Genomic DNA, 21,767 nt, shown 5'->3' with positions numbered 1-21,767 from the left:
CCTTTTGAATTGACTCTTCCATTGGTAATAATATTGTTCTTTAAACCTTTAACTTAACTGAACAGGCATACAGGTAAAAGTGATGTCTGGGATATCGGATGATATTTAGCCTTAGGGTTTTTATTCCAAAAAATAATATTAATTGGTTTCTTTACAGGCAAAAGACAAATTGCTTTTTTTTTCAGAAAGATACTAATTTGATAAATCAGGTTGCTGCATCCCAGCAGTCTTTTACAAACCATAGGTTTTCCCTAAACGTTTTATCTTTTCCTGTGCAGCACTTACCAAAATGAATGTGTTATTTCTCCCTTCAGATAAATTTTAATTAGTTATGGTACAAATTGCACAAGGATACACTCGTTAACGGTGAAGCTGCAGAAGCTATGTGAAAGCAATTTGGTTGCAAGAAAAATCCAATTCTAAGATCCAGATTATATAAATATATCACTCACTCACTCACAAACCCACAGATACCCCAGTATTTATTGGTGAGTTTGAAGCAGCACAAGAATACATCAAAGACAATGAGGCAAGTCACTAAGTATTTTTTACTGCTTCATGCGAAAGCAGAACACAAAGATACACACTGACTTTGAGCTAAGCTTCTGTAGATTTCACCCATCTGTGTTTATAAGCCTGTACAATATGCAGCACTGGAGATATACACTGCAACCCCCCGTCTCAGATGTTATCCAATTATTGCCCCATCTGTTTCTGTTGCATATTTGGCACAGTCTCTCTTGTTGTTTTTGTGTGGATTCTCTGTCATCAAAAACCTTGTCTGTCCTTTGTACTCATACTCAGAATAAGCACTTGGACAACTGGCACATCATTACCATGATTAACAATGCAAAACAAAATGACAAAAGCACAAGAGCTGCATTTTAAATGTTATGAACTTTTGCTGGTGTGCAAATCCTTCTCATATGTGTTCCCTCCACTTGTAAAAGTGGAGTTTGACTCCAACCATTGCTCCTCCAGAGGAGACATATCCTTGTTATGGTAACAGTCTCCCCACAACAGTCAAATGGCTTCATTCTCATGGTCAGTCTTTACATGTCCATGGTCGACGCAATTCCCCTTTTCACTGGGACAGTCTAAAAACCTCCTGTAGGGGGCGGCAACTCAGCACTCCTTTCTGGTCTTCACTATCTTGCTGGCGTACTTGATAGGGATCCCCCAGCGTCTCATTAGATAGACATCAAACACGTAGGCCATCCCTGGCTCCAGGCCCCCGATCACAGCTGTAGTGACGGCCCTCCGAGGATTCAGCTCCTGGAAATACTTGCAGAGAACTCTCTCGGTGTCAGAACGGGACTCTGGCCCCAGACAGGGTTCAGTCATAGCCCCAGTCTCTGCATCACTGTTCCCCAGCTTCCTACGGTACACACAGTACAGGCTTCTTTCCTCTGTGCCCATCCAGGCCAGAGTGACAGTGTTGCAGCCCCGTAACCTGTTGAAAGACTTGATCTGCAGGGTGGAGGGCAGAGACGGGACCCCTCGACGGTGGTAGGCTGATGAGGTCTGGATTTTAACCGAGGCCATCAGACCTCCAGGCAGAGCTGGGTCTGTTGCAGTTCCCTGTCTTTCCAAGTGGATGAGATATGAAGGACTTCCCTGCAGCCAGATGTGTTCCAACTCTCCTCTCACAGCCTTTTGGGTTAAAACCTGACCTTTACTTGAAACTGTGACCTTGACCTTGTCGCCTTTGCTGCAGCTCTGGAGAGTGAGGAGGCCACTCTGCTGCAAACCCCTCGGTCGGAAACTGAAGAACTGCTCAGAGCGGGAGCCTCGGTCTTGAAAAGTCACCCACCTCAGCTCCCCGTCTCTCAGGGTGGTGATCGTTGGCCGAGCCTCCTCGTGCGTTCGAGCTAATGTCCCCTTGTAGGCTGCGCTGGTTCCATTCAGCCTGTCAATAACAAAGACGTCAAAGTAATACTGTGTTTCAGGGAGGAGCTCTGAGACAGTGCACACACTCTCTGTCCCCTGACACACACACTGGAGATCAGCAAACTCATCATCGAGGGAGGGAGGTGTGCTCTGGGATTCCGAGTCCCACTGCTGCCACCACCACTCCTTCAAAATGGGCCACGCCGTCACCCTCCTCCTCCTCTCCTTCTTCACCTGCTGCTGATCCTTCTCTTTCCTCACACTCTGCTGTGCTGCACAAACGCTTGGGTAGTTTTTCTGAGAGTTGGCGAGGACACAGTATTTGTAGCTTTTCTGTGTGGGTGGGAGGTTGGTGATGGAGTCACTGGGCGCCCAGCTGAGGGTGACGCTCGTCATGCCGACACCCAACGTGTGAACTCGAGGGTCAGCAGGGAGCAGAGGGTAGGCGCCTGAAAGTCCCAGGCCTTCATGGAGGAACAGCGTAGCTCTGCTGTTGTTCTGTTTGGAGCGAATCCTAAGGATGTAGACAGAAGTGTGTGTGTAGGAAGGACCCTTGTAGGTGTCCACTTTGGTGCCTGTGAAGCTGTGCAGTTTCTCTTCAGTCCCAGGACCTCGCCACCAAACCTCAGGCACACTCTTTTTGGTGCTCCCTGTGAAAAGCATAGAACAATTAGGTTATGAAGATAGCCTGTGTGTCACAATTGTAGATTCTTTATATTGACGTCTTTGAGATATTTGACCATCACAACAAGTTTGTCGAAGACTTTTTGCACATTTATGTTATGCACAGAGAAATGACCCTTTCTCTGTTGTCACCACAAGTTTGCTGGGCAAATAGACCCCAGACATTCTCGTGTACAATAAATGGTTCCAATATTTGAGGAAGAGGAAGAGGATATTTTTTTCAAATGTGGAGAGTGTACAAACAAGACAGAACATGTGTTTTTTTTTTGTTTTTTTAAAGTTATATTAGAATTATAAACAGGGCCAGCTGGCTCTCTCATCCTGCCAGTCTTTATTCTATACTAATTACATTCTGGACTAATTGTCTGCTGCCTCCAGTTCCATATTTAGCATTCAGACATCAGTGTGGTATCTATTGTCATATAATTAGTCAAATGAGCAACATAACAATATTTGCTTTAAAAATATTTGTTAAATTCTAACAATTTGTAAAGACTTTTTAAATAATCAGTTACATCAACAATTATCTGCTGCAATTGAACGGACAAAGACCACAAGACACTTCAACTTCATCAACTGTTAAAAACAGCTTGTCATTGACTCCAGTGATAATTTACTCACAGAAACAATCAATGAATATAAATAATAATATCAAATAGACACACTTATGTCCTGATATGTGTATGATACATGTGTGATATAAATTAGATTGGCTGATACCTTTTATTAGGGTTCTTGTAATAAGTCTCTTTTTTTAAGGTAATAAGATCCTCTAATGTTCTCAGTAAGTTTTAATAATAGTAATAAATAGTAATTAAAATCTTATCAACATGTTGTTTTTGCTTCTGAAGCATTTCTTAGCACTAACTAGATGCAAGGTGTTTACTACATTCTTGAGCTGTACATAAACTCTTACTAAAGTACTTTTGTCATAATCTAACAATACACATGTTAGTGCTTTATTATTAACATATTTATCATCTTTGTAACACATTAAAATTTCCCATTGAGAATTTATCAGGGCCTTTTCACCTGGTTTAAGTAAAGTTACTTGTTCAGTCACGCAACACAAAGAATCAGAATATTATTGAAAGACACCTCAAGCCCTTACTAAACCATTCCAACAATGGTTGTTGTGCGTTCACATTTATTTCATACTGAGGATACACACTTTTCACTTGAGTGATACAATTTGAAAGAACACACAAAAAAAAAAAAAAAACGGCCACTGCTCGTCTTCTAGCTTCATCCCTCCTTGAGATGAAAAACGGCTCCACAAATGAGACCAAATGTAACAGAATCAAAGTGAATAATTCAGACTGGCGATGGGGACACATGAGCTCACAGTCTGAATGATTCATGTGTCATGTTTTAACTTCATAATGTTATTTTACCAAGTAGAGAAGCTTGTTAAGTTAACCTGAAAGTGTACTCATGAAATTCTTCAAGGCATTTCTTCTCCTCCTGATAGTTGTGCTTACTTTGGTTACTTTGAGTTTCAGCACTTTCTCCTGCTCTATTTTTTTCCCCACTTTTTATTTGCAATGTGTCAGTTGTGCAGACACAGGTATTGTAGATAGCTGTATATTTGTTCTATATTGACTTTCAAAAACCTAGAGTTCCCCCAACTCTGTGTTCACCACATTTTACTCACGATTGATCATTTTTCTAACTTTTAACTTTGTGACAATCAGATCTGATCACAATTTCTGTTCCTGTCCTTGACAATGGAACAAACTTTATGCCTGGTATTTTTCTCAGGGTTTGCTTTCATTGCAGAACAGAAAGTAAACTCAAACAAAGTTACAAAGTTAAATAAGATTAGAGTCTTTTTTCCCTCAACTTAATCCCTATACATCCCTATTGATAATATCTTATTGATCGTCTCGACTCAGCCAGATAAAGACATTATCTTCATGGTTAAGTGTGCATTTGAAGGTTCATGTGTGGGTTTCAATGCGCACTCACACTGAAGGCTTTTGAGGGGTTTGTCCTTCAGCGTGCGAGCAGCCAGGCTCCACTCGATGGGGAGGTCACATGGGCTGACGGTCACCGACATCCCGGGAGTTTTCTTCTTCAGCGTGAAGTAGAGCCTGTGAAGAGAAACACCAATCAGATAACCGCGAGCATTTTGATTAATCACAGGGAAAGTCAAACAGTAAGATAACAGGGCTGCATGAAACGATAACTTGTGATGCAAACTGTGCGACAAAGTTTCATATTGTTGATGATTCTCTGATCATGTTCTGTCCCAAAGCAAGACAATGTCTAAGTTGCACTTGTTTCACACATCTGTCCCTGCATTTTCCTATTGTACTCACATGCTGATTAGCAGATCAGGAGAGGTGACCTGCATGGCATCGCAGGATAAGGGCTGCATTGACCGATTCAGATGGATATCTTCCCTTTTTGCTGTAACTATCTGGTTTCGTGCTCGGCATAGAAACTATTATGTCCCCTGTTGTGTTTTTTAAGCGCATGTTTGATCACAGATTTGCAAATTCAGTGGCAGATAAAGGACATTAAGAATTCAGGCTGTCATGATGTGGTTGTGTTTGAACTGAAATGTTCGGGTGAACTTTAAACTGTACGAATCCACACAGAGACTTACATGGATGAAGTTTCAGTCCTCTGTGCCCTGATAAAACTCCCTTTTCACAGCTAGTTACCCCTCATGAAAATGTACTAACTGCATTGTTATTTATTAATCAATGTTTGTTTACCCTTCTCACAAACATCATTATTCATGATTCTGTGCAGATGGTGGTTGTTTCCAAACAGATGTGCGACACTATCATTCTCAAGGGCGCTTCGCAGCTTAGTTAACAGAGTGACTCATTTCTGATCAGATGTTGTCTCTGCCTTTATTTGCCGTCCGGTTCCGCATGGCCGCGCCAGTGGACAGACTGCAGCACACGGGGACATGCATCTCACAATTTTTCAGCTCCTACTTTCAGAAAGCAAACTCTGGCACTGATGTGTCAGGTTCAGGCCAAATGGGCTCCACTTCCTCTTGCTCGCTCTACAGTGGTGCTGGAAGCAAACCCTGTCCACAAAGGTGGACGGTGCATGGCTGGTGGCTTGTTATTGGAAGGGAAGTAACAAGGGCAAATCAAGTTGTTTCAAGACTATTCTGCAGGGATGATCAGCTTGGTATCAAAACTCCTATTAGAAACATTTGCTTTTTGTTGCCACTGATTTTTTAATTGCAAAACCCTAACCCTTATTTGCAAAGTTATATTTAAGCAGGTATTTTCAAGTAAATTTTGTTGATTAAGTGACTGTTAGGTCCAACTCAAAAATGACTCAGCATGAAAACTATCTTGTGACGCGGCCCGAATTGCAACCAACAACTAGACAAGATGGAATTTGCTTGTCCTTACCTGCGGGTCCGTCCTTTGGGCAGAGTAATCGCTGTGATCTTTCCTTCTGGTAACCACGTGGTTGGACGAAGTGGTACTTCATTCTCAGGGGCCAGGGCCAAGTGCGTCTGGGGCCAAAACAGCACCAGAGCTGCACAGAGACACCAGGACAGCGATGTGAGCGCCATCTCCGCGTCCTTTCTCCCTGCGTCTGTTTCACTCTTGGACTTTCCCTCAGTCACCACGTATTGGATCTCTCCTCAGCTCTGATGTTGGAAAGGTCAGGAAAATCACTCAGAACCCATGAAAACACGAACGGACTCAAACACAGTTACCGTAGTTAATTTTTAACTGTAGTCTACCATTCAGACAGACGCTAAAGAGCTGAAGAGGCTGATGATTCATTGATATGAAGAATCATCAGATCCTATTCAGACAGAATAATTCATGCAGGGGGGGAAGAAATTGCCATGCTATATTACTCTGCAGTGTGTGTGTGTGTGTGTGTGTGTGTGTGTGTGTGTGTGTGTGTGTGTGTGTGTGTGTGTGTGTGTGTGGCACAGCTTGACACTTGCTGTAAGAAATCTCCCATCGCACTACATTTCAAAGTGTGAAGTGGGGCTGCTAACATCACTCTGAAGTCATTGCCTTTACGTCAACTTTTCTATTTTTAGTCTGAGGAGTTCAAATAAGTCTGTTAGCACAATATCTTTCGCCATCTTTTTTTTTTTTTGGGCGGCCATTTTATCAGGAAAAAAAAAAAGTGACGCCATGCTGTTGTGGAGAACGCGCACAAACAACACCTGGAGATCAAAACCAATCAGCAAACACTACTGCGAGAGGAAATTGTATCAGATTGTCCTCTTTAATCTTTTATTTGACTTCTTTCTTTCATGTTGTCTTCTTCGTTTTTCCATTTAAGGTGTGTATTATGTGTATGATTATGTGTGCTAGTGGTAGTAGACAGGATGATTACAGGTTTCACTGTTCTTCCTTCTCCCCAGAGAAAGCACATTTGTTCAAAGTCACTCAGTCTTCACACACACACACACACACACACACACACACACACACACACACTCTCCGCCTTCCTCTAACAAGGTGTATTATGTCAGCACTGTGCCCTATAGATCAGATGACAATCACAGTGGAACCATGAAGGCGGCTACAGACGGCACATCTGAGTCTTTCGTGGCCCCGGGACGCTCCCAGATCCGAATTCACAAACCCCGTCGCACAGCTACAAAGTCGCCTGCTCATTATCCTTGCAAAGAATGGTGGGGGGAACAACCCATAAAGCTTTAACAGAGAGACATGCAGCAGGGGGAGAGAAACAGATTGAAATAGGAGGGGAGGAAGGGGGAGGAAGAGGAAGGGAGGGGAAGTGGGGAGGAAGAAGAAGAAGAAGAAGAAGAAGAAGAAGAGGATGTTGGATTCTGGAGTAATTAGAGGCAAGAGATGATGGAGGGAGAGAAAGAGAGAGAGATGAAGAAGAGGAAAAAGTGCAACTGGAAAATCACAGAGGGTGGAAACATTTGTAGAGCCACAAGGTTGAAATAAATTTGTTTCGCTGTTCTAGACTGGCACATGACGCTGATTGGTGTTTACTTTAGCCCCCATGCCGAATGGGTTCTAATGTGACACATATTACCAGACAGCAGCACACAACCTCACAGCCCTTTTTGTCACACGCCCCCTCATTCAATCTTGATAAAGATGAAGACACACACACACACACACACACACACACACACACACAAGGAAGAAGAAGCTTGGCGGGCTTGCTTCTTCAAACCGGGCCCTGCTGATAAAATATGCATACGGCTCCTCAGCAAATTACGGCAGATTGAATTTTCATAAGGCAAAAAAAAAAAAAAAGCTTGGGTCTTACAGAGCAAGAGAGCATGGTGAACCTAACTACTGGTCTCTATAAATAAATACACACTCCCCTTAAACACATGACTTTGATGGTTTCGTTCAGTCTCTGCTGCTCTCGGTTTTTTCTTCCTCTGGATGAGTTTCCTCTTTCTGTTATGTTTATCCCAGACTGTCAGCTGACGGCGTTTATTCTGGATACTGTTTGGGGTTTTAATTAAAGACACTTCAACCTTGCTCTGTTTTACTTTCTCTCTCTCTCTCTCTCTCTCTCTCTTTCTCTCTGTGCATCTCTTTGCCTTCTTTCTCGGTGCACTTTTCTTTCCATTTGGCCCTCTTATTGGGATGTTAAAGCCGGCTCAGTTTCAGAGGGACAGGTTGAGTGCTGTGTGCTCTCTGTTCGCACATTGTATCTGCTATCTCCCCTCTCTTTCTGGCAGGACCATCTGCCTTCTGTTATCTGTGGGTAGAAACAGATTAAATGGCATGGGGTGGTCCCTACAGGATCCACTGTCCCCCCCCTCTCAAAACTACCCCAAAAAGTGGCCTCTGGTTCAAGGTGGGGGTTGACTTGATGGTGGTGGGGCTAACATGCAATGACCATGAAAGTTGATAGGATTTTCCGGCTGATTTTCTACCTCGCTGCATGTACAGTTGAATATATTACGCAGTCTAGTGCTCTTCTTCACACAGTTTATGTTTTTTTTTTTTCCCCTTTGTTATCGCTACCCCACTCCACCATAATACTTGTGTTTTTTAAAAGGCAAGTAAATTACTAGAAGTCAGGGAGTAAAGACAGACAGAGTAAGCAAGAAAACGCATAGAAAGAACATGAGCACAGCCTTCAAACTAACTTGTCAAAATGTGATGCAGTTAAGATAGGAACCATCCTGAGCAAATAAAAAGTGTCCTGCATTTGTCTCACTCTTTTTAAACAACCCCATGCAAACACGCATGGACACAGACGCAGAAAAGAAGTAATCCAAAGAAACAAGTTGCTGACCTCCAGCTGAAACACGAGACTTCGACTCACACAAACTCACGCACATGCTCTGCAAGGACAACAACACGCATGCATGCATGCATCACCCCTTACCTTCTCTTCATGCACGCTCTACCACTCCTGCACAGGGAGTGAGGGATGGGATCAAGTGAGCGAGGGAGCGAGGATGGAGGAGGAGGAGGGGGAGGAGGAGAGGAGGAGCGACAGCAGGTTGTTGTCGGGTGCTCCTCTGACTCTCCGTCTCCCGTGGGGTGCTGCTCACTGATACTTCAGGAGGTGTTTCTTTGAGGGCTCAGGTGTCCCTTCAGGGCTGTCCCAGCACCTCTGTGCTCTTCCTTTCCCCAGGCGCCCTCCTCACTCTTCCTCTTTTTAAGTCCTTCACACGTGGAGGCTTGTCCTGCTAAAGACTGCGTGAATGTCATCCGGTCCCCTTCTTTTTCTCTCCTTGCCTTTCCCCTCTTCTTCTGTTCTTTTCTCTTGTTACCACTGTTTACCTCCTCCTCCTCCGGTAGTGAACGGAGCTCACTTGCAATTCAAATGGGCTCATGTGTGTATGTTTGTGTGTATATGTGTGTGTGTGTTTGTGTATCTGTATGTGCAATCTGAGAGTGAGGGAGTGAGTGGGTGAGTGTGAGGGGGCTGGTTGGTAAGGTCGCTGAATGGGGGTGGTGATGAGAAGAGAGAGAATGAGAGAGAGAGAAAGAGAGAGAGAGGGGGAAAGGGAAGCTGATGTAAAAGTTAAATACATTAACCATTGTGTGGCTGCTCTGATAACATCTGTATTAGCAGTGAGCTGCAGACAGCATGTTAGAGGTTACACTGTCTTTGTGCCCTTATCGCCTGTTTAATCAGGTGCTCAGTCTGCCTCTAAATGAACGTGTTTAAATGGAAGAGCAGCCCCTCAGACTCATAATGGATTTATGCAAATATCTAGTGTGTTTTCTGGCTTTTAACAAATTACAAAAAATGTACCATGTTTTATAAAAAGGGGCTTTTTTTTTTTATTCTAATAAGGCTGTTCAGATACTTTCGCAGCTGAACATTTAATTCTTCCTATTTTTATAAAATACATAACATTTAAAAATGTATATTTTTGCAAATTCGGACAAGAAAAGACACAAAATTGTTTTATCTTGATTGATAACATCTTATTTTCTGAAAGTAACGTAATTTTAAAAAAACATTTCATGTGGCTTAGAGCTCTAATAGACCTATATAGGCTTTTCCTTAGAGTTTCAAAATGTCAAATCTGCAACACATCTTAATGAGATTTCAGTTGATTGTGCATCGTTGATTTAAATTCAGAATTGACTATTGTGAGGTTTATTTGAGGTTGTTTTCTCTGTTAAGGTATTTCAGTTTTGGCTGGGTGGCTCATAAAATGTGAACTTTGCAGGTTAAGTTCCATGTCTGGTTGATGTTGTTATCATATTCTTGCTTGTTAATTAATGTCTTTAATAAAACACACATCTCTTGGGTTTGCGATCACAGCCACGTAAAAAAAGAAAAAGTAACAGTTTTTACGTTAATTATTTTCATAGTTTATGGTCTCATTGATGGTCTCCTTCTCTGTAAGAAATGAATCTTGAATGGTAGGCACTATGCATATTCACTTTCCTTACCTGGGTTTAAAGAGAAGGACGGCGATGCTTAGCTTAGTACAATTACTTTAAACAAGTGTAGACGGCAAACCATGCTAATAAATTAAAATATGTTCACTTTTTTGTTTAAAATTAATTTAATCAAGGTCAGCAAAAAGCAACAATGTATTTGTTTTTTGGCAGGACTTGAAAGGGTCAGGCTAGTTTTCCCTCTGTTAATAGTCTAAGTTTTGTCCTTGGCTAACAAGCTGTAGCTTTGTATTCACTGTATAGAACACTTCTACTTTAAATATAACTTTCCTGTCTGCATTTTTTTTTTTTTGCTACTGCGGTCTATCTATTGTTAACTTCAGTCATGTGGAAGTTGGAGAAATTGTTAATTAATGCGAGCATGCTTAGTAGCAAGCTTGTACCCACTTGCTGCCTGTTTTACAATGTGAATCCCTGTGTTTGTAGAGCTGGAATTAAAAACCTTAGCCCCTCCGTGTTATAGTGAGGGCACCACATAACAAAATGGAGGTTCACCAGAAAGAGGCCAGATACAAAGTATGCATACAGGATGGCCATATTGAACGCTTTATGTCCTCCACCTATAGGTCAAGTGTAGATCTCAGAGGATTTGGGGGGGGTGGGCATTCATATCAGTGGCTCTCCAACTCCACCCAGATCTCTCATCTCCACACAATGGAGGGCCTCATGTACGCTGCTCTCTCTCCTGAGCGCTTTAATCAATATCATGAGGAAAACAGAAAGAGGCCCGCCACATTGTGTGCAAACTCCCCCTTTTCCCCTTCTGCCATGGGGCCTTTTCCCACTCATTCAGCAGGTACTTCAGTGTAGGACTATTGAGGTCGCTCTGAATGGGACCCACTCCACCCAGAGGGAATATTGTCTGACCGCAAGCTAAAATCTGAGAGACCCCCCCCCCCCCCCCCCCCTTTCTATCTCCCTTTCCCTCCTTATATTTGGCTGCCTGTCTCAGCCCTGCTAAATCACTTCAAAGAATAATAAAAAATGTGGCACATGAGCGCTATTAATAAATGTATCACTTCAGTGACCGCAACTGGTCTTTTTTTTTTTTTCCGAGTGAGGACCCTTTGGTGTGGCTGGACTCTCTTTCAAAGCCACCAGTCTTCTTCTCCCTCTCTCCTTCACTGGCCCACTTTGCAGTCCTTAAGAAGTTCTAAAAGTCGGCAATCTGGCAGAGAACGATACGCCGTCTGCTTTTTGAAGATTGGGCGGTGATTAACCTTTTTAGAGCTTACTGCACACGTGCAACTTTGTGCAGGAAGATCTGCATCGTACTGTAACAACTGTTTTTGGAGGAGAATTTGATTTGTGAATCCTAGTTTGTTTCAGCAAGACTTTTGGGGGCATCTGTCGGACATGTGTCAGCCCTGGAATTGATGAACGGGCCTTGCGCGGCACACACTCACACACGTCCCCTCTCCCTCTCTCTCTCTTGCTGTTTCATAGCCATCATGACTGGCCTGAATATTTCTTTTGATCCCACTGCATGCTCCTCTCCTCTTGTGTTGCCAGTCGTTTAATAATTTATCCATATACAATACAGTCACCGGACAAACTCAACATGGTCTCAGCAAAGAAAGCAACAGAGTAAACATTTTATTTGGGGTAATTGCATGAAAAGAAAAGTGCAAAACTGGCCCTTTCATTTATTATTAATGTCTGCTTACAAGCCATGCATAATGCAAGGAGGGGCATCTTTATGACAGCCATGTATTAAATATCATGTTCTGCAGGTCGGGGGTCTTCAGGCTGAATGCTTTTACTGCCACAGTTAGTTATCTTTGGTGTGGAGTAATAGCTTTCATGCAGTGTGTTGTAAAAAGAAAGCAACAAAGAGGCACTGAAAGCAAGAGAGAGCGATGGAGAGAGATTGACAGATAGAGAGATGGGATGAAATGGGGGGACATGAGGGATGGTGGGAGCGAGGGGAGGAGTGTGCTAGCTGACAACGGGTTAACAGGAATCTTTATTTTTAACAACATGTCATCAACAGCCGCCCATCTGCTCCTGTGCTGCCAGAGTCCCACGGGAGTGTGAGTGTGTGTAAATGTATAAGAGAGAGAGATAGAGAGGAGAGAGAGAGAAAAGCTATCACAGACCAGATCACTGATCAGCAAGAAGGAGGAGAGGGAAGAGCAAGGTTAGAGCGATAGTTGGGTGCGCATCTCTCCCTCCTGTAATACCCAGAGTCGTTGTGATGGAGGAGGACAAGTAGAAGTTAAGGTGAACAGGCCATGTGTGTGTATGACTAGAAGGCAGAGCAGGATTACGTGGATCAATCTACGACTTTGCTTGGACGGGGGGGATGGAAGGAAGGTGGTGGGCCGGAGGTAATGAGAGGGAGTCTATTGGCACAGACGAGGCATAGCGAAGACACACAAAGAATCGAGGAGGTGTGTGGTCGATGTTGAACCTCCAGGGGTGGCCCCAACAGCTCATATGATTTAATTCTTTTGAAAAAAGGGACAAGACTCCAGGCAAGAAAGGGAGCGATTAAGGGGAGATGTTTGTTGATGGAGGAGAGGGAGGCTGGGACTTTGTATTTAGAGCTCTTTTGATCACAGAGGAGAGACAGGACCAACAGCTTGCCGTTGCGCAGGTAACTCTTCATTAGCAAGTAAAGTTTCTTCAAAGAACAGTACAATTGATCCCTCTGCCTCGTGTCTGCCCCCCCCCACAGTTTGGACTTGTTTTTCACTCTGCAGCCCTCCAGTGAACTCAATATTATCAAAAGTTTTGACTGAAATTCCAACACGTTGCAAACATCTTGTTTATTTGGCGGGTGCACTTTGTTTTTTGCACGACATGTAGCGCAAGTCGCCTTGGTCCGGTGCAGATCTGCTTTTCATACTGAAATCTCTCTCCCCCTTTTCTGCGTCTTATATCCAACGTCTTTCTTTCCCTCCCCATCCTTCAGGCATGCTAAATTTGAAGGCTAATTAGTCCAGAGAAAACCAGTCCAACCAAAAGAAGTCACCCCCGGCCAAACACACTCATCCTCCTATTGATCTTATAGTAGCTACACAAGTAAAAAAAAACAACAACACACCAAATCACACGCAAATCAGAGACAAACAAGCAAGACGAAGCAAGAGTTTTTGTAGCAGTGTTTATTATAGATGGTGCAAACATGCAAATAGGCAGCAAGCTTGCATCAAGCTCTTTGACCTTGACAGAGGTCATGCATTCGAGTGTTCTGCATCATTCTCAAAGAGTTGGATGTTTAAAGGGAAATGTTTGCAGCTTACATACCCTTTTCTCCTGTATTTCATCTTCTCCTCGCGCGTTCTCAGCCATCCCTTCCCCCTCTCACTCCCTGTTCTCAGTCTTTCCCTCATTTCTGATCCATTTTTTATGCATTACTCCATTACTCTCAACTCCCATTTACAGTGCATTACTTCCTTCCTCCCGTCTTCCACAGACACACTTTATACTTCTCCCGCCTTACTTTCAGTCACTTTGCCTCACTCTCCTCCAGTGTATCATGACACTTTACTCCGCTCCTTCCCCTTCACCCCCCATTATTATCTCTTTGTCTCTTCTCTGGTCACGTCATCACATCCTAAGGGTTTAATTCCCCCTCGTCTTTATTTCCCATCCATCCAAGTCATTCATGTACACAATATGCAGTCGTTCTCCATTTTAATTGGTTATTTAAAGCATGCCATGCAATCTGGCACTTAATGTCGCCTATTGTCTCTGCACAAACGTACAAATGTCAGCTAATGCAATTAAAAACGACTTGCGGTCAGTATGTCCAGACATTTAATTGTGTCATTTAAGCATACGCATGAGTGCGCAGATGACCAGCGGACTCTCTCCTTTGATAACCTAATAAATCACAGTATAACAAGCTGCAATACAAATGGAAACACAATGAGAGAGAGGGCAGTGTGTAGAGATGCTGTTCTGTATGTGTTAATCAGATAACAACCTTCAGTGAGATCTTTGCAAAGACAAAAAAAAAAAAAAAAAGAAAAAAGACCAGCAGGAGTCATGTCAGAGGTGGTTCTCTTTCATTGTAGGACACAGCTTACGGGAGCCCATTCTCATCGCTGTAGATAAAACACAAACAAATTACTGGTCTGCACTCACACTGATATCAGGGTTCATAAACAGATATTAAAGTGACATTAAAGTGCTCAATACCTCAATGTTTCATGAAAACATTTCTTTGAAAAAGAGGTCGCACAAAGCTCAGTTTGGGTCTACAAACGTATTCATGCTTAAAAAAAAAAAGGTCTGTATAGGGAAGTAAAAATATCCCCAATAATGTCATGAGGGTACATTTCCCTGGAGCTGATATTAGCAGGTATGTTTTGATCTCAGCTGTATTTTTCCAGTCAATGTGATTTTAATCCAACTTTGAAGTCCATCAATTTTATTAATGTGTTAACTGCCCCTATAATGAATTGGGTAATTATCATCCAGAGAGTCATTGTCCGGTGTAGAAAGGTCATAGTCTCCTTTTTCCAATATGGAAATGGATGAACAAAATCTGCATTTTCTAATATACTGTTGGTCTTTGCTCTTCTTGAACTAAACCAAATACGGTAGAGTACTTACAATGCGTTTGATTACAGTTAAATGGCTTTTAATAATTTCCAACCTTCATTAACCCTTACCTGCAGATCAGGAATTATAGTAGCATTAGGCAAAATGTCTTACTTACACATAAAATGGAAGAACCAGGCCTCAGAGCGATCCACAAGACAGGCGGTCCACTCACGTAGGGTCACCTTTCTGTTCTTGTTAAGGTCACATGACCTGCAAACAGCACATGGTAACAAATGGTGAAACATGTGCACTCACTCACTTATCCTCACACTTCCATGCACTTGTTACTTGCATGAATGCTCCACCTTGCAAAAATAGAACCATAGGGTAAATAAATACATTGTATAGCCAGGGAGAAGACATAAAGATATATGGAAACAACTGCATTAGCGCGCTTTAGCTGCCATTGCCTTTCAGTTCACCCTGCAAATGTTATCTCTGAAGGGTACTCCTTCAATTTGTGTTAATCCATGGGCAGCGGGAGGCACAGTGGGTAATAAACATTATCATTGCTGGGAATGGCTTGACATTGACACAGCCAGCCGTACTACCACAAAACCTGTCACTGCAGACTGGCAGGGGAAAAGGGGGGGTTGGGTGGGGAAATGGATGTTTGAAAAAGTGGGGAAATGGATGAATGAAAGAATAAGACAAGAGTGAAAATGACGGAGGAATTGACAGAGAGTGAAGCAGAGGATAGATCTATTTGTGGGTAAGAGGGAAGAAAAGTAGAAAGCACAGATGGGGAAAAGAGGTGCTTCAACGTGGAGGAGGAGAAGGATGATGGAGAGATGGTGTGGTCATGAGATCGGTGGGGAGGAGGACACAGGAAGTGGGTATTGGCATGGAGGGAGAATGGATAGATGGCATGCAGAGAGAGCAGCATGGTGGGAGGTGCAGCTTGGTCACAGTGCGGAGGCGAAAAGAACCTCGGTGCGACATTTTTAACCCTTGGTGTTTCAGTAATTACCTGAAAAATAACATATTGCATGAGACAGAAGGTTCACATTATGAGTCCCATGTGTGACATAAGGTGATTATTAGGTGTTTTGATTTCCTTTTACTTTTTTTCTGTAGTCTATGTTGTATTGAGCAATAATGTTTCCGTGGACATCTGCTATCGTCTGACACATTTCAGCTGTTTTTCGGTGGCGACACATGAAAATATCTGGACCTAGATGACGGTCAAGTACGCATCCATTATAGATTATAGATTAGCACAGCTATCTATAATCTGTTAAAGCTTCTATCAAGAGTTCTTGGTTCTGAAAATGACTGACATCTTTACTGAAAACACAAACAAGACTATTTGTGCTGAGAGTGATCGTTTTTACATAGTAATTGTTAATCCCCGTTTCTACTGCTGCGTTGTCAAACGGAGTGAGTAACAGCATGCTGCAACAACAACCTCTGTTAAAATGTTCATAGATTCATCTTCAATGATTGTTTTGACTCTCAACAACATATGAAAATACTGGACATAGTATTATCAATTAGCATATTAGCATATAGATAAGATAAATTCCTGGTACAGTTCTGTAGCATTAGCAGCTACAGGGTAGGACTCACTTAAAGAACTGTGTAGCACAGTGTTCCAGAGGCATCCTCTTGTAGCCCAGCTTCCTCAGGTCTCGGCGGCTCAACTTGCCATCTTTGTTCTTGTCCAGTAAAGTAAATCTTTGCTGACCAGAATGAAGAGTAAAGATAGAGGCTGTGTTAAAATAAAATTGGGAAACTTAATCAATGTCCACCTTTTTAAAAAGAGTGTTCTTTATCCGAAAAAACATGAAGCAGGTACACATTGTCAGCCTTGTGACATGGCCCTAATGCGGATCTTTTGGTTAGTCCAACCACTGTTGGATGAATCAACATGATTTTTGCAACATTTAAGGTGAAATACTAAATTGCCTAGTTTGACTTCTCCTTTTGCAGTTTCTTGGACTTTTTTTTTTTTTTTTTAGAGCTTTTCAGTTGTATCTTTTGTTTCAGAGTTGAGTAGTAAACGTTAGCATGTTTGCATTTTCAACATCAAGGTGTTAGCATTGTCCCTTTTCCCTGCTGCTAACATTATTCAAAGACAAAATCCTTCACATGTTTTAGATGTATGAAGGACAAGGAGATGTGTTCTATTTGAAACACTGTTGGTTATACTGTTTCTTAACATCAAAATAACACACAAGTTCCGTTTGAATTCATGTGGGGCCAGGAGGTGAAGGTGACTGGCGGGAGCATATTAAGTTATCCCTCCCATCACTCTCTTATTGAATAATTCAGTGATTATTGACCAATTCCTATTTATACGTGGTCTTCTTGAGAGTCTCATTTTGTGGATGACCACACCACAAGCAACACAAGAACTTTCCTCTTACAGTAGGTTGTTAATATTGATTTCTCTCCAGACCGTCCGTGCAGACCAGTTTGTTTGCGAGCACAATGAAGGTGTCTGGTGTCAAAAACAACTTTTATGTGTTCAGCGTTCGGTTACGCTGGGAATGAAAGGGATCCCTTGGTATATTTTTTCTCCCAACTGTTTTCTTTATGTTGCATGACTTTTTCTTGTGGATATTGATTTCATTATCAACTGAGCTCATCCAAGATTAAATCTTTACTAATCATTATTTTCCCTGGTATGAAGTCTTTTTGTCTGTTGGTCTGCTTCTTGGGCTCACTTGAAGCATGAACTGTTTGCTACCTGTGCCAGTTGTGTCCTCTGGGCGTGGCTGAGGCAGCTCTGGGGCGGGGGAGCAGGTGCATAAGACTCGCCCATACGACTCAGGAGCAGGAACCAGTCCAGGAGACGATACGGAAACTGCCTGAACTCCTCCTCTGTGCATTTAGCCCTGGGGACTGATCAAGAAGGATAACAGAGCATAAATTCACAGGCTGTGCTGCAGAGTAGAATTATTATGTCGTATGTATTACTAATATCTAATGGTGTGTGTTTACCCAGGCAGGGCCCAGTGTGAGCCAGTCCAATTCGACGTCTCTTTCTGCAGGCTTCTTTATGCAGCAAACAATCGTTCCCATAGGTTTTTCCGAGAACACTGCACACTGGTGCCCTCTGCCTGATTGCAAAAGCCAGTGCCAGTACGGAAATAGATACAGTATGTGAGGATAGATCATACAATATGTGCAGCACAGCTGTGATCCATTAACAGCTTTACCTATTATTTCATCCACGAAACTACATCTTTTTCTCATTAGCAAATCAAATACTTGGTTAACATGATGTGTTTACCGTGAACAGGACTGCGGACAGATACACTTTGGGACGAGGACTCCATTTTCATGAACTACTTGGCACCAAGATCCCGCTGGACTGTGACATTTTAGGAGCTCACAAAGCTTTTCTGAAACATAAAAAAAACAGCTGTTTGTGATTCCCTGTGATTGTTTTTGTTGTTGCATGATTACATGCCTGTTCTGAGGACGACTTATTCAGCAGGTGTTGGCGTCAAATGCAATCTCTTATTCAGGACAATTTAAGATAATGACATGCTATGGTATAGAGAGATAGATAAAATAGATGTACTATATTGATCCCAAGCTGGGAAATTGTGGATATGAAAAGGATATCTAGGAGAGAATTAAATAAAGCAAAGAAGGAATGTGAGCACAAAAAGAGCAGCATGTGCACATATGTGACCCAAAATGGAAATATTTGCAAGACAATTTAAATATTACTTACTTAAAAACCCTAAATAGATTCCCTATCCCCAAAAAATAAAAATAATTAAATTGTCTCAGCTTTCAAATAAATGCATGTGTGCATAATTACTACAAAGGTCAATGTTTTTAATTATACTTGTTAATTTATCTGACCTGAAGTTGAAGTTTGAACTGTCTCAGTCAGTGGTGACCTAATACATTACCAGTTATGCTAACAAGTGCAAATATACAGTATTTCTCCGCAATTGATGTGGAAACTCTCCTAAGCTGCAGCACACGTTTATTTTTGGACTTGGAAAGAGAACAAGTACCTTCAAAGAGAACATGTTTTATAAGAGATATAGAACTGGCATGCATTTAAAAGAATTGCTTTCCTTCAATGTAAGTTTGAATCTTACCTGGATCTACTCTGCCAATATATGGTCTCAGGCTCTCCTCAGCTTGTCTCTGTTTGCGTTGGGCTCTTCCTCCCTGACAACAAACACACAGACACATCGACACACACGCACGCATACTTTTTTGTCAGTGTTTACTTGGCAGGGCTGAAATGAATAAAGAATAATATGATCTTCTTTTATGTCATTCCAGAGGCATGCAGTGAACTCAGGTGTAAACTTGTCTGTCTTTTTGAACCTTTATATTTCTACACATAATTCATGTGATGTAGCACATATGAAGAGCCTTATGAGCCTCTATTTTAAACATTCATAAATGTAAACTCATTGACGTCTAAATGCTGTATATGATCACAAAAAAAAACTGAAAGTCTACAATGAAAATTGTTTGCCTTTCCTACAACATCCAACTCCCTTTATACACTCAAATTCCAAGTTTATATTTTCAGAAACTTTGTAGTCAGTGCCAGATCCACATCTGCCCCCAATGACCTCCCAGTTCAGATCGAAAACAGGTGCAATGCTGACCCCATAAAAACTGGAGCAACGCTTTCAAAGCTCAGAAAATTATTGTTTAAAACTGAAAATAATCGTGAGACTGTAACACCAAACAGGTGAGGCAAGACACAAAGTGTCTTACAAAACAAACGTGTGATATGTGTACAGTTGCAACACTAGTTTTGGAAAATCCTCCAGTTATACAAGTATTTGGTTATCATTTGTACACATGTTAGTGCCTGGATATTTTGTAGTTGTCATTCATATACTTACTTTTACTATACAAAGAACTTTGGATCAACTGTGGTTAAAGTACACTCTTAATAAAGTTTTATTATTCTCTTGCATACAACTCTTCGGCTCTTCAAATTCAGGCACAAGCTAGACAAAAATGTAGACTCACCAGGGCTACCAAAGTTTGAAGACTTAGAAGCAGAAACAGGTCAAAGATCAACCTCAGCTTCATGTTTGAAACATTCAAAGAGCTGTAGAAGGAAAAATCCTGCATCAGAAACATTTTGACTAATTAACTCTGACGTTAGATATTTGCAGTACTGTTGCTCCACTACTTAAAGTTAAGCAAATCCTTAAGAATAGTTCACTTTTAAGGATCAGTTTACCATGATCATGCTTGGGTAATTGATCAATTTTTTCTTCAATCATCTGCGGTGTCATATACAGACCTTAGTCATTCTAATAAGGAAGCTAAAAACAAGGCAGCTCATTGAGCTCTAAGAAAAGAACAATTCTCCATCACAGAGGAAACAGAGGCTTGAATTACACCGAGACGACATTCAGTATCCAGTTGAGGAAGTTATTATAGTCTGACATTTTCTATCCCCATGGCTGCTCAGGGAAAAAAAAGACATCTTACCAGTGTCTCTGTTGCTGCCTTCCTTTGGTGCTTATTCCCCTGTTAGAGTTCTCCGTCTTCGCCTTGTTCCAAGATACCTTTCTCTCCCGTCTCACAGGCGCCTGTGAGGGAGTTCTTTTACAAGACTATTCAGCAGTCTTTACTTTATCATTTTATTTGATCCATCTATTTTTACATTCTTCCCTTATCTCACCACTCTTCTCCATGTCCCCCCTCTGTCTGTCTGTCTTTCTTTCCTTTGAACTCAGCTCCTTGTTGATTGCAGTTAACAGCAGGTACCTGAAATTTAATACACTCTGTTGTTAAGTGTTGCTGAGATGATGAATATGGGGAAAAGCAGAGGAGAGATACTGAGGGACAGAAATCAAAAGATTGTGGTTGGAGAGGTTTTGTTTTTTGGGAAGGGCATGGCTTTCATTGGAGTTGGCACTTGTCCACTGAAAGATTTACGAGCCAGAGGGAAACATATGGCCACACTTTTTCTCACTCGAACTCAACTATCTGTCTCTGACTTTTTCCACATGAAAAACAAGTGTGTAACTTGCACATATGAAAACGATGCAAAGGTGAACTAAAATGTTTTTTGTTTTTTTTTGGAGAAAAAAATACTCCGAAAAGATGAAGCATTAAAAAACAGGGAAAGACTGCCCTCCAGTGGTAATGTTGATATATTGCATTTCCACTTTTCCATTTCAAATCAAACACATTTTAGTCAGTTTGTTTTTGATTTTCTATATATAAAAAAGGCCAAATGTTCTGAGCAATTCTTTTAAAATGTGGCTTTTCCACTCACTCTTAAAATATTTAATGAAACTGTACTTTACCTAAGCTCCGCTGATGGTACTGAAGACACATTAAATTTTAAGGAAATGTGGGAGAAAACTACCCAAAAGAAAACACATGAATAAGTAAATTATGAACATAAAAGAACGGTGTGTTGTTGAGTCAGACCTCTGTTTATTTTTATTTTGGGTAACATGCTCATGGGTGGATTACAGTGCCGAATGAGCATCTGCCTCAGGGCCCTGGATCTTCATCGCCTTAGGGGCTTTGAAGGCACCGTTTTTACAGAAAATATATGATGGTTTGTGTTAAAAATCATTTGTTTGACAACATACAACCTAAGAATGAATACAACAGACAAAAGAGGAGAAATGCAGGTCTTGCTTTCTGTTTACCTGCTTTGACCACTTATCTGCTAAAGCCCTAAGTCAAAATATACCAAAAAAAAATCGGATAAACAGGGTCCAGTTTTTGGAGTGACCCAACATATTGAATGATCCTATCCTAAAGTGATGATGAAATATAATATCTCACAACCAAAGTTTT

The 21,767-nt window shown here is 41.7% G+C and overlaps 2 protein-coding genes across 3 annotated transcripts; both read right to left on the bottom strand.

Annotated features, from left to right (window-relative positions):
* Nucleotides 1-466: 466 nt before the first annotated feature.
* ndnfl (neuron-derived neurotrophic factor, like) lies at nucleotides 467-9,457 on the bottom strand. Its single transcript, XM_079363141.1, has 4 exons — nucleotides 8,908-9,457; nucleotides 5,958-6,202; nucleotides 4,543-4,667; nucleotides 467-2,540 (listed from the first exon to the last, which is right to left on the bottom strand). Exons 2-4 carry the CDS (start codon nucleotides 6,122-6,124, stop codon nucleotides 1,126-1,128), a joined length of 1,707 nt encoding a protein of 568 aa, XP_079219267.1. The 5' UTR covers nucleotides 6,125-6,202; nucleotides 8,908-9,457; the 3' UTR covers nucleotides 467-1,125.
* A 4,089-nt stretch (nucleotides 9,458-13,546) lies between these two features.
* Nucleotides 13,547-20,705, bottom strand: sparcl2 (SPARC-like 2). Of its 2 annotated transcripts, XM_079362294.1 has the most exons (10): nucleotides 20,632-20,705; nucleotides 20,439-20,539; nucleotides 19,968-20,049; nucleotides 19,070-19,142; nucleotides 18,241-18,352; nucleotides 17,949-18,067; nucleotides 17,695-17,849; nucleotides 16,572-16,684; nucleotides 15,118-15,212; nucleotides 13,547-14,500 (listed from the first exon to the last, which is right to left on the bottom strand). In XM_079362294.1, the coding sequence occupies exons 3-10, from the start codon at nucleotides 20,028-20,030 to the stop codon at nucleotides 14,445-14,447; spliced, it is 786 nt and encodes a 261-aa protein (XP_079218420.1). In that variant the 5' UTR covers nucleotides 20,031-20,049; nucleotides 20,439-20,539; nucleotides 20,632-20,705; the 3' UTR covers nucleotides 13,547-14,444. The 2 variants fall into 2 exon arrangements, with proteins under 2 accessions (XP_079218420.1, XP_079218419.1); XM_079362293.1 differs by having other exon boundaries at nucleotides 20,439-20,699.
* Nucleotides 20,706-21,767: the final 1,062 nt, after the last annotated feature.

The sequence above is a fragment of the Symphodus melops genome, assembly GCF_947650265.1.
Source record: "Symphodus melops genome assembly, chromosome: 15".
NCBI classification, from domain to species: Eukaryota; Metazoa; Chordata; class Actinopteri; order Labriformes; family Labridae; genus Symphodus; species Symphodus melops.
This window is presented reverse-complemented; position numbering and strand designations above follow the sequence as displayed.